This window comes from Semicossyphus pulcher, unplaced genomic scaffold, assembly GCF_022749685.1.
Source record: "Semicossyphus pulcher isolate SPU_LCO1_2020_fin unplaced genomic scaffold, fSemPul1.0.p SCAF_10, whole genome shotgun sequence".
NCBI classification, from domain to species: domain Eukaryota; kingdom Metazoa; phylum Chordata; class Actinopteri; order Labriformes; family Labridae; genus Semicossyphus; species Semicossyphus pulcher.
Genome location: NW_027211604.1, coordinates 28,159,651 through 28,175,880, shown reverse-complemented (window position 1 = coordinate 28,175,880; position 16,230 = coordinate 28,159,651). Strand labels below are relative to the sequence as shown.

The window sequence follows — 16,230 nt, the reverse complement described above, 5'->3', positions numbered from 1 at the left end:
TCCTGATTGACCATTAACTGAAACATAAAACATCTTTGATAAACCAAGAGCTACCGCAAGACAACAGCTAACTTTAGCATTCAACCTCCAACACAGCGTAGGCTACTGCTGTATTAGGTTAATATTGGAATCTGACAAACAATGATCAATATATTGCTTCCTTATTCATAAACAACTGAAAAGACACAAGTGTTTGGAAGGACATGGGACCGTATCTCTAAGTACACCTTGGTAGCAGCGACTGTAAGACAACAGTGATAGCATTCGACTACTGTCTAGCTAACTAACAACTTGATAGTGTTACACATTTAAATACTATCGAGTGATGTACAGAATAAGCACTGCTGTGATTCGGTCGTAGTCACGAGGCTGCAGGCATCTTGGTCACGGTAATAAATATATGGTCAAGGTTAATAAGTCTGTTTTATTGATTGACTAATCTAAGAGCAACATAATCACTCGTCTATCACCACAAACACGTCCAATTAATTTGTGAAACAAGACCTGGTATAGTAAACTACAGTGTGACATGCACGCTCTGACTGGACTGTAGGCAGGGAGCAGGTCAGAAGTGAATCTGTTATCCAAACCATGACTTGCTTGACTATAAATAGAATTTTGAAGTCTATTCTGTAATGCACTGGGAGCCAATTAAGTGATGCAGCACTTGTGAGGACTCTGGCTGCTTAATGTTCTGGAGGCTGCTTCCTGTTGTTTTTCAGGGAGACGGTTACACTTATCTAACCTGGTTGGAGAGGAAGAAAGCATGAAGCAGCTTCTTAGAGTCTTAAGATATAAATCAACAACATTTTATATGTTGTGCAAGCCATAAAAACCTCCTCTGTTCGTCAGCGATACAGTTTGCCAGCTTGCTTTCATAAGAAATATGAAAAGGACAGCTAGGAGTGTGTCACTTCTTATTTTCATCCTGTTTTTTTTTGCTATATTTCTTCTCTCCATGCTAACAAATCAAATATAATTGGCCTCTCGTCTTCCATTTTTATTGGGACCTGCGGATGTCAAGTAGGGAGAACACTTTGACTATGAGATAAGTGGTTTACTTGTCCTGTAGATGCATAGAAAAGAAGTGATCCATGAAATAAACAACCTGCTGTCACAAGTGGTACAAAATAGCAAGTGCTACAGTCCTTGAATGTCTCTACAGAAAGAAGATAACAAACAAAAATGAGCATAAAATGTTATAAAGGTGTCTTTGCAGAGATTTCCTATAGCAGAATATGTTCATTACTCAAAGTAAAAAGACCATCCGTTTAGCCAGGTAAATGTTCATTAGAAATCTGTTAAATCCTCTGAAACAATGGGAATGACTAAGAAAAGTACTGGAGAAAATGTCTATCTTTCTGTGTCTCTCAAATGTTTTATTGTATCATGTCCTCCTCATTACTAGCTGGGACCTACTTGCAAAATATCAGAAAAATCCATCTATATAGACAATTACCTTAACGATGATGTAATACTGTCAAGGTTTCAATCAATCAATCTATACCTTCAATCAAATATCTCGAGATCAACACATTGATTCAAACAGAATATGTTTTGCTTTATTTTACTTTGATACAGTTAATGATGCTATTTTAATAGAGGCTCCACTTCCTCCTCAGTGATGGGGCGTTTTAAGTTTCCTCTCAGCTGGAAAATATGTTTTTTTCAGGGGTTCCACAAGGTTCAATCCTTAGATCTTTGTTTTTTGTAATTTGAACCCGCTCCACTTGGCAACATTTTAAATAAACATTGCACATCTTTTTATTTATTAGTGGATGATAAACTTAATTTTTCTGCCTCAACACCCCATCCTCCCTCATTTAGGGAATTCTTCACAGAACTTCGTTTGCAGTAGGAAAAAAGTTGTTTCAAAGAACTTGAGATTTCTTTTTTTTAAGAAACTGAACTTCAAAGCAGATTAACATTTAAAGAGTCCACATTAAAGGACTGCAGAGATGCCTATTTTTTTGCACCCTTATCCAGGCCATGCACTGTAGATGAAGGCTTTGTAGCTTGAAGGTCAATCAGGCATGACAGAGCGCTTTGTTATGCGCTGTTAATTTCTCTTGTTCATGCAGCAGCGCGCGCAGACGAGGCGCTGTTCATGGTGCTGAAGTGCGTCGTCACGGCTGACTGATGCATCATGTATGACTCATGGCAAAGTCCATTGATTTAGTGCTTCAGCTGCAATATAACGTACAAGGAACAAGTATAAATGGCGACAGTAAATAATTGTTTATGAGACAAACTATCAGCTTCTGTAGGGACATTCAGAGATACTCTTGTGAAATAAATGTCTTATTATTTGTTGCTTGGTCCATTTGCCCTCCATTTTTATGACAAAGGCTACTTTGCAGTGTTAAGGTTAAATTAGTGTTTTTAATCAAATACGCACACAGCAAAAATGTCCTTCAAATGGCTGATGGATGATTTACAGCCATTTGCCAACAAAACCCAGAGTCAGTGAGCCGCAGCGTTCATGCTGCTCAGGTTTATGAACGTAATTAACGTTAAATTACTGGCCATCTATGTAGAGTGCATGGTGATAAAAGGCATGAAGCTGTGTGTCAGAAGATATGAGACGGTATAAGGTTTATTAAAGCTCCTTCTGTGCAGAGCGAGCTGTGGACCGCTGGACAGCACACAGTGGAGGAGCTGTGACGCGTTTAGATCACCAATGCAAATGAGACTGACTACCCCTCCTCCTCCTCCTTCACCACCTCCCCATCACCTCCTCTCTCTCTCTCTCTCTCTCTCTCTCTCTCTCGCTCTCTCTCTGTCTCTCTCTCTCACTCTCTGAGCAACACACACTCACACTGATACTGTCTGTGCTTTCTATCGCCGTGCCAGCCTTTCGGAGAGCGACGGAGAGCAGCACAGACAGAGCTGAAAGAGAGAGAGAGAGAGAGAGAGAGAGAGAGAGAGAGAGAGGCAGCTTATATAACAGCAGCTCTGGGAAATGCCGGAGAGCCAGCCGAGCCGAGGAGACCTTCACTGGACATTAAAGCGGGAGAAACATGCGATGAAAACGGCCTCAAACGGACCGCACGGTGCGGAGAGGCAGCGCGTCACACTGCTCTGCTGAAGGTAAGCCGCGTGCTCAAACATCCTGTACTGTAAATGGTGGAGGGGCTTTTTAAGATGGAAGACCTCTGGATTCTTAAATAGATGCTTCGTGTTTACTCTCGCTGTTTATTCACCAGCTTTCAGTCTCACATCCATCCCGCTGCATGAAAGCACACAGGCGAGAATGTTACGGGATAATTTTGCGTGATTTTATGCGTAAAAATGATGTGGAGTTGAGGATAACTTGGGCACTCGGACTTGATCAGAGAGAGTGTTCATTGTGCAAACTGTTGCTTCCATCCTCGGGAGCACCACCGCACCCCTACTTTTTATTTAAAGGAGGGGGTGTACAGTGTAGCTTCACAAGAGGCCTGAGATGAAAAGTAGAGCTGAAGGGCATGACGGTGTGTGACGGCCACCGAGACAACATAGCTTTTATAGATATGAATGGATGTGAAGGAGGAGAGACTCAGGCTGAGGTGTGCAAACATAGCTGGTGTTGCATGGAAACCTCTCCAGGCTGCAAGTATTGGACCAGCAGAATCAAAGAGGGGGCTTTAAAGAGACCATCAGAGAGAACAAACACACACAGCAATGGGTCACTCCACTGCTCCTCTGCCAATACTTCCACAGCCAAATCAATCAGACACCTTCAACATCTCATCTCTGCTTTTTTCCCCTCTAAACTCATCACTTATTCATGTCCACAGATGAGGCCAGAGATGATCTGCATACTCCTTTGATAATCCCCGTTTCATAAACACCCATAATGCGCTCTCCAGACAGTTTTTTTTGATCACATGATGTCATTTCACTGTGATAACTCACAGTCAGATTGTGAGGCTGGGAGATATTGCCGGTGTTAAAATAAATATAATCCGACAGTGCAGGAACTGAATGCATTGAGAGAGAATCCAATTTAAAAGCGGAAAGGTTTGGTGTCATCGAGTCGTCCCCCCCCCCTCTTTTATAAACCGGATTAATGTGACAGCAGAGCACAAACCCAGCACACAGGGGGAACTGGAGCTGCAGAACACAACTTGAGGCAGGTTTTGACTTAAAAACAAACGGCAGGAGTGAAAGCAAGGAGCGGAGACACCGAGGGGATGTGTTGCAAGATGCTGCAAGACAGAAACACAAGCCCATATGTCAACATGAGCTGTGCATCTAATCCTCCAGGCATATACTCCACTTCCCTTTGATGGTGCACACACACACACACACACACACACACACACATGCACACACACATACTCGTGCTTTAAATCCAGCTGCTTGTGTTTTTTCTCTGTTTCAGCTTTTCCCTGAGGATCATCCTGGAGTCAGTGACCACAGCCTTGGATATTAAACCTCTCTGTAGTGACACATCCATTGTTCCTCTGCTGCTATTGGACTCTGGATGCAGGCACAATGTCTACACCGCTGCCAGATGCTGCAGGTCTTTTCCAGATTATGAAGTTGTAAGTAGGTTACAGATCTGCTCGCTCCTGATCCATGAGATGGCTTTCCTCTGAGGTGAGAGACAGGAAGCAGGATGGCGGCGCCCCTCTACAGACTGCACTGCCTCTTGAAGCGGGCTCACATGCTGCTGCTCTGCCTGGGCATCGCCTACCTGATGGCGGGCAGCATCCTGCTCCTGCAGCGCTCCAGCATCAGAGTCACCCAGCAGAACCTGGCCAGTCTACCGCCGCTGCTGTCCCTGGCAGCGCCTCCCACCGCCCTCAGGACTGCAGGTCTGGGCGTGAGGGCGCGATCCAGATGGGCAGTTCAGCCCGTGTCCGGAGGGGGAGCCAGGACAGGCAGACACTGGCCCTCGTCCCAAAGCCTGGGGGTCCAACACTTGCATCGTCGCTGGTTTCACAATCTGCTGCCAGAGAGTCCAGAGCAGAGAGTCACTCTCCACAGGAGCAGCAGACATAAAGGTAAATAAGGATCCAGACTCCACAGCTATTTATGTGAACACATTAAAGTTTAAAGTCAGGCTGAACAGGATTTGTCTCCACTTGGATAGACCCTGTTCTAAGTCTCTCAAAGCTGGGGTAGGCAACTTAGGAGAAACCAGCAACAATATCAGACATATCCAACTAGTGTTGTGTCAGTCGCATATAGACAGAATGTTTTGGATGTCAAACCGAACTGATGACTTCCTGAAATCATCTGTTTTAAGTTTCAGTTCAGAGGAGCTCTCATCAATAGCGAGTGAATGTGCAGGGGTACGCTCACTGAGTGAGAGAGTCAAGTCATGCGTTAGCAGGACGAATGTGGATGTGGCTGGATGTTCACTTTGAGGGAACAGGTGATTTTTAGTGATTTGTTGCTGAACATATGTCAAAGTGATTTGTTTACTAAATGTGCTTTGCAGTGAAGGTTCACCCGGACACAAAGTCACCCAAGCAGACCCCTCCATCTGTGTCTTATTAAACTGAAATGTAAGCTCACTGGCTCATCCTTCACAGACACCGTCTTAAACTCACTAGTTGGTGATCTCAACTGAACACAGTTTCAGTTCAGTGAGTTTGCAGTTACTGCTCCAGACAAGCCCTGAATATTCAGTGAACAAATGTTTTAAGTGAACAAGTTCTTATAATTAAGTCCACTAAAAAGAACAGAGAACCAAAAAATGCCAAATCTTCTCCCCCAACCATAAGAAGGGGTTTAAAGGAGAGGAGTGCATCATTGTACCCTTCACTAACTGCATCCAACGACCTGTCTCTGCCATTCTTGAGCTACTAGCTCGCTAGTTTTAGCTTGTTGTAGTCCCTGCTCATGCTCAATGATCGCACCTGCAGAGAGCACACAAAAGGCAGGTGGATACGCAGGTAAGCCGTCCAATCATTTATTTCCATCTGAGCTAGATGATCACACAGAGCTGGTCGGCTACTGCAACAGATACTGGATTGTTTTTCCTGTTTGTGACCTGTTTGAGTATTTACTGATTACTGCTGGGATGTGAAGAGAATTTCACCAATAATGAGAAGTGTGTGGACATTACATTAGTGCCTTTGCCAGTGGAGTGGTGACAACATGAAAGTGGAAGTCAGTCGAACACTAGCTTAACTAGCTGACCAGCATTATGTGAATGCAAAGTGAATATGTGCTTCAATAAGCTTCTTGTTGTCGGCTCTTTCAAAACACCTTTACCTTTAATATAGCAGCCAAAACATCATTAACTGACCTTCAAGCATTCTGCCCTTAAACAAAAGCAGATATCTTACAGTGTGGGTGAAGAAGCTCTCAGCTGTAACACGATCATAGTGTCTGAAACAGAGCCGTGAAAGTGAGGATCTGAGAGATTGAGATTTCCTGCTGAAGACGTGTTGACCGAGACGATGTTTCTCCTGGTGAATAATATATGAAGGAGCAAATATGCACGTTTATTTTCTATTTTGTGATTTACTTTTTCAGCTCAGCCGAGGTCATACTCTCTCTGTTTTCATATCAGAGTGAAAAGAGGCTTCATTGTAGATTTGTGAGCAGATAATCATCCTGAGAACATTTAGAGGAGCTTCATTATACATTTATATGACATTTTGCGCCTGGGTGCGTCACATCTTGTACATGAGGGAGAGAGTTCACTGATTCTCTGAAAATGCGACAGGCACCAGAGTAGTTCAGGAAAATGAATTGCAAAGATAAAAACGATACTTTAAAATATCCCTGGAGATTTGCTCTGTTGTTGAAGGGTGCCTATCAGGGCCTGCGCTATTTAGTTGAAATGATGAATACAATAGAATTACCTCCAGTGGAGCACTTGTTCTTCTTGAAAAGCATCCTACAAGAGCTCTTAATCCTTTTTTTAAACAGACAGCACAGAAGCGCTCAGTCACTAAGTAGGGTAATACTGGTGGAAAATGTTGGAGGCAGGCGAGAGATCAGTTTCAGCCACTGCCATCTGGCAAAGGTTCACTTCGAAAGTCTGACACAGGACACAGAGTTAAATAGCTCCTGTCTTTTTACCACATGGCCCGAAGACCTCCGGTCCAGTCAGTGCTCCATAAACTATCACGATGTGCATTAAACACATTGATCTGTAAATATTCTGATAAAAGTGTTCATAGTGAAAGACGTTTTGAGAAAGCACACTTTGGCTTCCTTGCAGAGTGTTAGATGAGAACACTGACATCACTTCCACCTGTAAATGAGAGCCTACAGCTAGCGGATAGTTAGCCTACCTTAGCATAAAGAATGGGAAAAGGGGGAAACAGCTAGCTTGCTTCTGTCTGCAGTAAAATATTCACATACCAGCGGCTCTAAAGCTCATTGATATATAAATCATATCTTGTTTGTTTTATTTGTGCCCCAGAGTGTCGTCGTTGTCACTGTGGGGTTTGTAGGCAACCAGCAGAAACTTCAGGAAGTCACTGCATCCTGCCAAGAAACAGTCGGCTACAAAACCCTCCATAGAACCACAACATGCCGTGTTTTAACTTTTGTTTCTCCAGTTGAAGGTTTGCGAATTCTCCCTGTTAAAAATTATTATAATTTAAATGTTTTAGTTTTAGACCGTCAAACAAAAACGAATTAAACAAGCCATTTTGAGCTCTATTTTTGGGCACTATTCTCTGACATTTGTACAACTTCATGAAGTCAGTTATTTAAAACATGTTAACCCAATGTAAACAGGTCTCCTGTGGAGGACCTATTGGAGTTTGATGTTTAAATAATACTGTTTAAATGGTTTTGAAATAAAACAACAGCTGAAGCCATCACTGTTCTTGCAGCAGAAAGCTAAGGCTGCCGTCTTTTGTGTGATTAGCTGGACTGTTTGTTAATGACTACTTTAACTTATGTTACGTGTGGTTCAAACTGTTGCGACAGTACAGCCCAGGGGAAAGACGCTTCCTCGCAGTAGGAGATCGTTGTTTGCATAATCCTGTTAATGTATGTAAATGTATCTTAAATACAAAATAAAATAACTCGAGCACAATTTGCAAAACGTGCACAACCTTTATGTTGTACAGATTTTAGTGATATGAACATGAAATATGAATGTAAGCGCTGTGTTTCTGTTGCTGTTAAATCTAAACTGCTTTGCCCTCTGCTCATAAAAAGCAGCACCATAGAAAAACAAAAAATCTAAAATGTTAAAAACAAATGTAGTTTAAAAATCTTCAGCTTAACTTTTCATGTTTCTACATTCAGCATTGTTTTAATATGTTTTGTCTACTTGTCTACTCCGACACTATGAGACACTTTCAATACTTTCATCAATTATAATGTTTAACTGTCCTCCTCTACAGAGGATTTCCTGTTTGCATCACCAGCTGTTCCCGCCCTTACCCTTGCGTCACCAAATCGTCACCTAGCAACAGGTAGCTAGTGGGCTAACTCGCCAGCATAACTATCGTTGTCGTGATGATGATTAAAGATAATTTGTTTCAAGGGCCCTTTCGTTTTCTTAACCGTATATCTCTAATTACCTCTGTACCGCTATTCGATTGAGTTCAAACCAAAAAAGTGTATTCCCCGACTGATTCCATCTTGTTTGAATTAGCGCACAATGAATCTCGGGATATGTTCGGCCACAAAGGATGACCCTGATGGATCCTTCGTGGCCCAGGAAACAGAGGACGCATTTGTCAGCCGCATCTGAAGGAGCCTTCGAAATGGGACAGAGTTCGACACACCGCTGTGAAGCAAACAGCCTCCAAATACCATTTTTTCTGCACACACAAAGCAGATTTTTGGAAATGTTGAGCGACCATCTGCTGCAAAAGCACACATTTGTACACTCCCCGTTTAAAGACGCACGTTTCTACACTCCCCATTTGGCCCAGGGGTTACCATCACACATGGAAGTTACCCTGTGCACTCATGATGACTACTTAAAGTAACAATCTCAAACTTTTTCATTCAAATAAATGTCTGTTAAGTCACTATCTATCACCGAATGAGGTAACACATTGGTGACTGAGCCTATGGCCACTGATGAAAGCCTTTGCATTTGTAGTATATCGTATTTTTATGGACTGGCTGTCTGTGGCGACATTCACTGAAAAAATCCCAAGCGGCGCCCAGTTAGTGACGCGTTTTCCATCAGCCAGCTGTGGTTGGTCTGCCAGAGAGGGTAGGCGGAGCTAAGCGGCTGCTTTTCCGGTCTCTGCAAGTGTTGCGAGTAAACAGTAATCTACTATGGCTGAACAAACAAAGAAAAGATGGATGACTACAGATACAACTTCAAAAAGAAGTGAAAGTCCAAAGAAAAAGAAACAAACTCGACGCTCAGATGAAGCAAACAGTCTGAAAAGGAAAGCGACCGTCAGCCAGGAAAATCAAGAGTTACAACCGGAGCCAAGAGCCGAGATCACATCAGACAGGGAGCCTTTTGTACCGTTAGTCAACATTTTAAAACCCAACAACTCTGAACATGACTAAGCACACAGACAGGACTTTGTAAATCCCATAATTAATAAATAAATAAATAAATCCCAGTTAATAAAGCATAGATGTGATTTTCATGTTCTATGTTCATAATTTAAAGATAATCAAAGGCTCTTTAAGTTAACTGATGAATAAATATGTCGCTATACATGCGCAATTAAAAGTCAACAACAGTTTTTTTTATATACAGTTTTTATTTTCTTAATTACTGGAAGAGCTCAATGATAAAATTGTCAATTCCTATTTAAGTAATTTGTAGATGTAGCCGAATTAATTACATTAAATGGTTCTACGAACTTGTGTCACACTGATCGATGGCCAGTGAGTCTAAATGAATGAGGTCATATTGTGAGAAAACTTTTTACTATATTACTTTATTCTTAAAACCTTTTTTAATGCCTCATCAAACCATTTCTTTCCATCTCCTGTTCCCTCACATCAGGGGTGTCAAACTCAATCAGAAAGGGGGCCAATTAAAAACTGGGTCTAAGACATTAATAGGTTTAAATAAACCACTTTTTTATCAGAAGCATTATGACAAATTATTTATTCAGAAATATGAATTTAACTGCTCCAAAGACATTTTATAGAATTCAGAACAAACCAAGGGTATCAAAAAAGTGAGATCAGATTTACAATAAAAGACACATCAGCATCATTCATGTGTTCATGTCTCCCTCTCTGTCAGCAGTTTTTCAAAAACATTTTTAACACATGCATCAGGAGCAGCCAGAGAACTATATTTTATAGATTTTTTTTTTTTTTACACCATCAAGAAAAGAATATTTCAAATGTGATCAAATGAAAATATTTGAACCCTAATCAGTCGACCTGTGATGACAGAAAAGTGCAAAAAGAAAACATATTTAAGTGCACTCTGCTGGTATTTGAGCCAGGTGCTTGGCATCTTTTCTTGGCTGCAGGTTCGTTCATGTTTGTGGTTAGGTCCTGAGCTGTGGACACTCAGAAGTGAAGTTGTGCATCAGTTGCTTACACAGGTGCTTCCAAACATGCAGAGCATTCGAGCAGCTTGTAGGCAGAGTCCTATCAGCTCCATTTGTTTAAAGGTGCTTTACACATCAACTATTGGATAACTGAGCAGTTCAAAAGTGGGAAAATCGCCGTGTGAAATCTGCCGGTCCGCTCAGTTTATCAGCAAAACGGGCAGTTGGGAACACAGCGGTGGAGACGTGGTTTGTCATTGTCTGGCAACATGAAAAGTGACCCAAGTTTTCTTGCTGCATCTGAGTCTCCCACAGGCGCAGCTTGGCTTGTTAAGCTCTCACTGCATCACACGTCTGTGATCACACAGAAGCTTAAGGGTACCTTAACATAGCCTGAAACATGTATTAGAGAGGAAGAATACAGATGCTAAAGGCTACCTTTAAACACGTGCTTTAGAGGTAGAAAACATGCAAAGGACGCCTCAAAATAACCACCATAAGAAAGGAAGAAAGCAGGCGCTAACGCTTAAACCAGACCTTACCACGTGTCAGACAGGAAGATCATGACTGGTTTGAAAGGAAGGAAACATGCTAAAGAATAGTTGTTAGTTGCAGCCCGAGTGTAGTTCATATATTTCATGGTAAACACAGAGCTGTAGAGGAGCATCAGGCTTCATGATCATTCCAAACATTTTATATCGCTTCAGTCCGTGATCACCCGCTCCCTCCCTCCCTCCCTCTGTGCTCGTGCTCTCCGCTGTGGGTCTGCATCACACTTTTTATTATATGCAGTGTTGCCAACTTGGCTACTTTCACACTAAATCTGGCGACTTTCCAAATCCCCCGGCGACTTTTTTTGTCAAAAGCGACTAGCGACAAATCTAGCGACTTTTTCTGGTGTTATTAGAGACTTTTCTGGTGTTTTGGAGACTCTGATGTGAAAGCACGTATCGTTCTGTAGTTACTGTCCTCAGCAAGCAGCAGGTACTGCCGTGAGCCCCTCCCCCGTCCCAAAGCACTCACAGGCGGTCAGTCTCACAGTAGCCTCGCACAGCAGTCTCAACTGCAGTCAGAGCGGAGAGGAGACCCACACCACTCCGCGTCCACACTGCAAATGAATCGCGCATGCACAGAGCCGCCGCTGATCCCGCGCTGGCTTACAGAGCCGGATGTAAATGTAAATGATTTTATTAAATTTGATATTCTAACATTTAACTATACAGGTTAAAATTGATTTATGTAATGTGGGTCTAGACAAAGCATTATGTTATTATGCATTATTATACATTATTAAGTTATTTTGAGAAGTGATGGCCCATTTCAGTGGCAAAATAAAAAAAATAAAAAAACAAGAATCAAAAGAAGAAAGTTCATTTATAGTTCTAAACATATTTAGGGTGTTTTTTACTCACTTTCTGTCTCTCCCACGACGTTATTCCTCTCTCCTACAGCGTCCGTTACACTTACATGCAAATGGACAATTATGCAAATTAGGCGATGACGTCATTTAGAGATTGTAGCAACTTTTAGGACAGCCAATAGCTACTTTCCTTACTGAGGAGTTGGCAACACTGATTATATGATGTTTTTCAAAGTCTAATGAGGGTAAATGAGGCTCCTTGTATGTTAATATAAATTGGGACAGCCCTAGTAGTCATAGCGGTACTTGGTATCGGCAAGTCCCAAATGTAAGTGCTGGTACTTGGTCTGAAAAAAGTGGTATCGGTGCATCCCTAATTACAACCCAGAAATTGTGCATAACTTTTTACGTACTGCTGTATGACGATAGGTGGAAACAGGACATTTTACAACATAACATTTGTAACATCGGTGGATAAAGATGGATAAAATATGTTTTGGATTTCTGCCCTGCAGTTTCTTCATCTTTATTGGCTGATAGATATCTTTGCTGTTCAGTCTTGACTCGCAGCACCAGAGCAGTGATAACATTACACAGCCGGGTGGGGAGTTTCACATATTCATAGATCCAGAAGCACAAACTATTTAAACGTTTTACAAAAAGAGCGTGAGATGCAAAACGCTTTGTGTCTGCTGCTGGAAACTTTGTGCCTCGCAGGGATGAGTCACACATTCCTTGATATGGAGAGTATCAGAAGTCTTACACACCCAGCAGGGGGATCAGAAGGAGAAATATTACAGGGCACAGTAATATACCAGCCATACTGGATATATTTCATGATATTTAGTTTGTTGTTGATTCCCCCGATACATTTAAATAGTCTGGGGTCGAGCCTGCAGCCGCTGCGTCGAGGACTTTGCCTCCGTACATGGGGCGTCTGCCCTACCCACTGGCTAAGCCAGCGCCCTTCTTCTGAGCTCTCTGTGATGTCTGTCCTCTGACCGTCCAGCCACCACTGTCCATATAAAAGCAGACCTGAGTTGATTTAACGGTGACACACATTTGCAGTGACTTCATTTATTACCATACAGTTACAGCAATGATCACAGCAGACAGTCTTAGAAGGGATGCCTCTCCGTCTTGCTCCCTCGGGTGATGCCAGCCAAAAAAAGAGAGCCTGTAGACACTACTCAGGGCTAAGACAGTCCTCTTATAGTACTTTGGGATAAAAATACAACATTCAACATCATCATTTTTTTTGTCCTTCCATGCCGTTATTCAGAGAGAGAGGAAGGTGGATAGTGTCGGGAACAGGTGAGGAGACAGTGGGGATGACACGCAGCAGAGAGCCGAGGGTGGGAGTCAAACCTGAGGTCGAGGACTGCAGCCTCCGTAAATGGGACGCGCCATTTAACCGCTGAGCTAAACCAGCTGCCTGACATTTCAATATATTATTATGTATGGTTTATACATGTAACTGCTTCATGTGAGCCGGTCTCAGTCCTGTCCTTGTGTATTTGATGATTGAACTGTAACTGGTATGCCGTCTTGGCCAGATCTCCCTCGGAAAAGAGATTTAATCTCAAGGGACTTCCTGTGTAAATAAATTAAAATAAATAATATTCTCCTGAAAATGACATTAGAATTTAAAATAAACAGTTAGTAGCTGTACCCAGGCTGGCAGACAGACATCAGCTTTTCATTCATGAAATTAATAATATTGTTCATATTGTGTTTCCATTTATTCACCCTTTAGTTTGAGTAAGATTAAGTTTGAGTAGATTAAGATACTATGCCATTAAATATTCTTTCAATCATCAAAATGTTATCTCAAAGAATGTTGGAAAGCTTCATCACAGAAACCAAACAAAAATCTCTGTTTGTGTGTTTTTGACTCTTTGCTTAAGTCAGTTTAAATGTCCAGAGACGCGAGGCGAGATACTTTGCCTCTCTAGATTTCATCATTTTCTTCTTTTCCAATCCGGATCATCTGAGTCTTTGTCAGTTAAACTGATTTGGATATTTATTTGAGATGTTGATGGAGTAGTCAAACTTTTTACTCCACAGTTCAACATCTTAAATAAATCATCCTGTTTGCTACACCAGCTGTTCCACCTTTACCGTGTCACAAAATGCTGCTCCGTCACCTAGCAACAGGCAGCTATCTGGCTAACTAGCTAACATAACTAATAACTTGACCTTTTATTTTAAAGATAATTTGAAGTTTCAATGCCCCTTTCACTTTTTAATATTTGTATCACCAGCTATTTGGTTGAGGTGAAGCAAAAAAACGTTTATACGTGTATTCTTCGGCCACTCAAGAGTCCACCGTCTCGTTTGAATTGGTGCACAATGAATCTAGGGATAAGGTGGGCCCGGGAAAAGGAAGAAGCATCTGTCGGCCGCATCTGAAGGAGCCTTCAAAATGGGAGAGCCTTCTGTGACGCCTTCAGCCTTCAAATACGGCCTTCGAGGAATGCAGCCGCTGAATTGGGACAACTAATATTTACATATAGGTGATGCAACAAAAACCTAGAGCAACTAAAGACCAAGACGTTTCAAACTTCTCTGAATGGTTTTCAGCCTGGCAAACATTACTGTGGAGCTACTGTCAAAAATAAGAGGCAAAGAGGCCTTTGTAGTAGTGATGCAATAGGACATTATAAGGAATTATTAGAAGCCACAAATAGTAAACAATGTTTCTGCATTAACATTAGATCTGCTAGTATCAGTATTAAACAATGGTATCATAGTCTGTTGAATGTATTCAACAGACGTGCTGCGGTTTGGATGACTAACATCTGTGAGGATATTATGGACCCAGCAGTGAGACTGTGAACCCTCTTCAGCCCGCTTTAATGGACACACACGGTGCACATGCTTCCTGCGGGTGCTGCACATGTCCTCCACTCGGCCATCATGTCATTAGCTTCTCCATCCTGTCCTGCGGGGAGGAATCAGCTCAGCGCGGCCATCTGTCTTAGAGTCTGAGAAAGCGACACAGTGTCAGGCCTAAGTGCACTCCCTTCTATCATGTCTGGGAATTCAAGCTGCTTCCCTCCATTAACCCTGAGCTGCAGCTGCCTGGGGCCTCTCCTTCACTTTGATTAAAGAAATGACCCGTCCTGCTGGGTGGGTGAGGGAGGCAGAGGCGACTCACCTTGGGTGATGCCTCTTGAGATGCCTCCTGCAGGTCGGTCTCTTCCTTCTTCCAGCTGCTGCTGTTCTTCAGTGTTTTTTCCTCCTGAAGCTCAGGCGGTGACTCAGCTCCGCCCCGGCACAACAGGCTGGACGAGCTTCAGAGGACGTCACAGACTGATTGAATCATGAATTCGATATGCTGATGCTCGGCCTGCCAGAGATTTCACGCTCCATTGCTCGCTTCCATCCAGTCTGTGCACCTTGCTGCCACATCTCTTCAGTCCTGGTGTACATGGAGCTCCTCTCACTCTATTCAAATCCTTTCTTAGACCAGGTGGCAGTCTTTTTTTAATGCCCGTAGTAAATATTAAAAAGCCGTGCTGAATCTGAAGTGTCCTTGAAACACTTGAAACAGCTAGGAATACATACTCTCCTTGCTGGCAAATGACCAAAAGTCTTCTCCTTGTCTACATCCGTCTGCTTATTTTAGCTCAGACAGCTTTTTTTAATCATTCTTTATTCCTGATTTTGATTTGACGAGTTGTAATTTACCACGCAGATATGATTTACAACCACTAGCCACTGATGCCATCATTTAACCCATCGGCTATTGTCTGACGGTGACACAGTCTCTGGTTCTGATGGGAGCCGGGATGGCATCACGGCGGATTGTGTTCCGCCTGCTTTTGCTCTCCACACCGACTGTTTTTCCTGCATACAACTGAAGCCTGCTGATACGTGACTACTCGCACTGCAAACGTACTACAAACTGAAACCAGTACACTTCTGGTACTTAAATCGGTCCTGCTCCAACAGATTTTTATGCAGGATCTGTAAACAGAGATCAGTCTGAGCGTAATGACAGAGACGTGTTTGTGTTAGTCCCGCCCCAACAGGCTCTGAATGAGCGGTTGTGTGTGCTCAGCTGAGAGGTTGTGTCCTGCCGAGTAGAGGGCAGAGAATTTTCTGCAGTGTTTGACAAGTTTCAGTCAAAGTCACATGATTTGCATTGATTATACAGACATGAGACATCCTCATTAGACCAGCTATTTTGGAAAACACTGGAAAACACAGGCAACATCAACAACTAGTTAGCAGTTAGCATTAAAATGTCTACTGATTTTTAGTTGCACTGAACGCTGCGGTGCATAGAGGCTTGTTTTTCTGTTTAACACACGAGACATTCACTGTGAGCGACTGTGAAAAACGCTCCAATAAAACCATCTATTGGCTGAGCGAGCGGTTTGTCTTCTATCATCACGTCCTGCTGATTTCAGCGTCAGGACTCCAAGTAAGACGTGTGCAACCTGAATGACAATAAAGTCAATAGCCATG

The 16,230-nt window shown here is 42.6% G+C and overlaps 1 protein-coding gene across 1 annotated transcript in view; it reads left to right on the top strand.

Annotated features, from left to right (window-relative positions):
* Positions 1 to 2,849: 2,849 nt before the first annotated feature.
* Positions 2,850 to 16,230, top strand: part of wscd1b (WSC domain containing 1b) — a 32,264-nt gene continuing 18,883 nt past the window's right edge. Inside the window, exons 1-2 of the mRNA XM_069675267.1 lie at positions 2,850 to 3,090; positions 4,367 to 4,991. Coding sequence (XP_069531368.1) covers positions 4,604 to 4,991 — 388 coding nt within the window. The 5' untranslated portion in view covers positions 2,850 to 3,090; positions 4,367 to 4,603. The remainder of the gene's footprint in view (positions 3,091 to 4,366; positions 4,992 to 16,230) is intronic.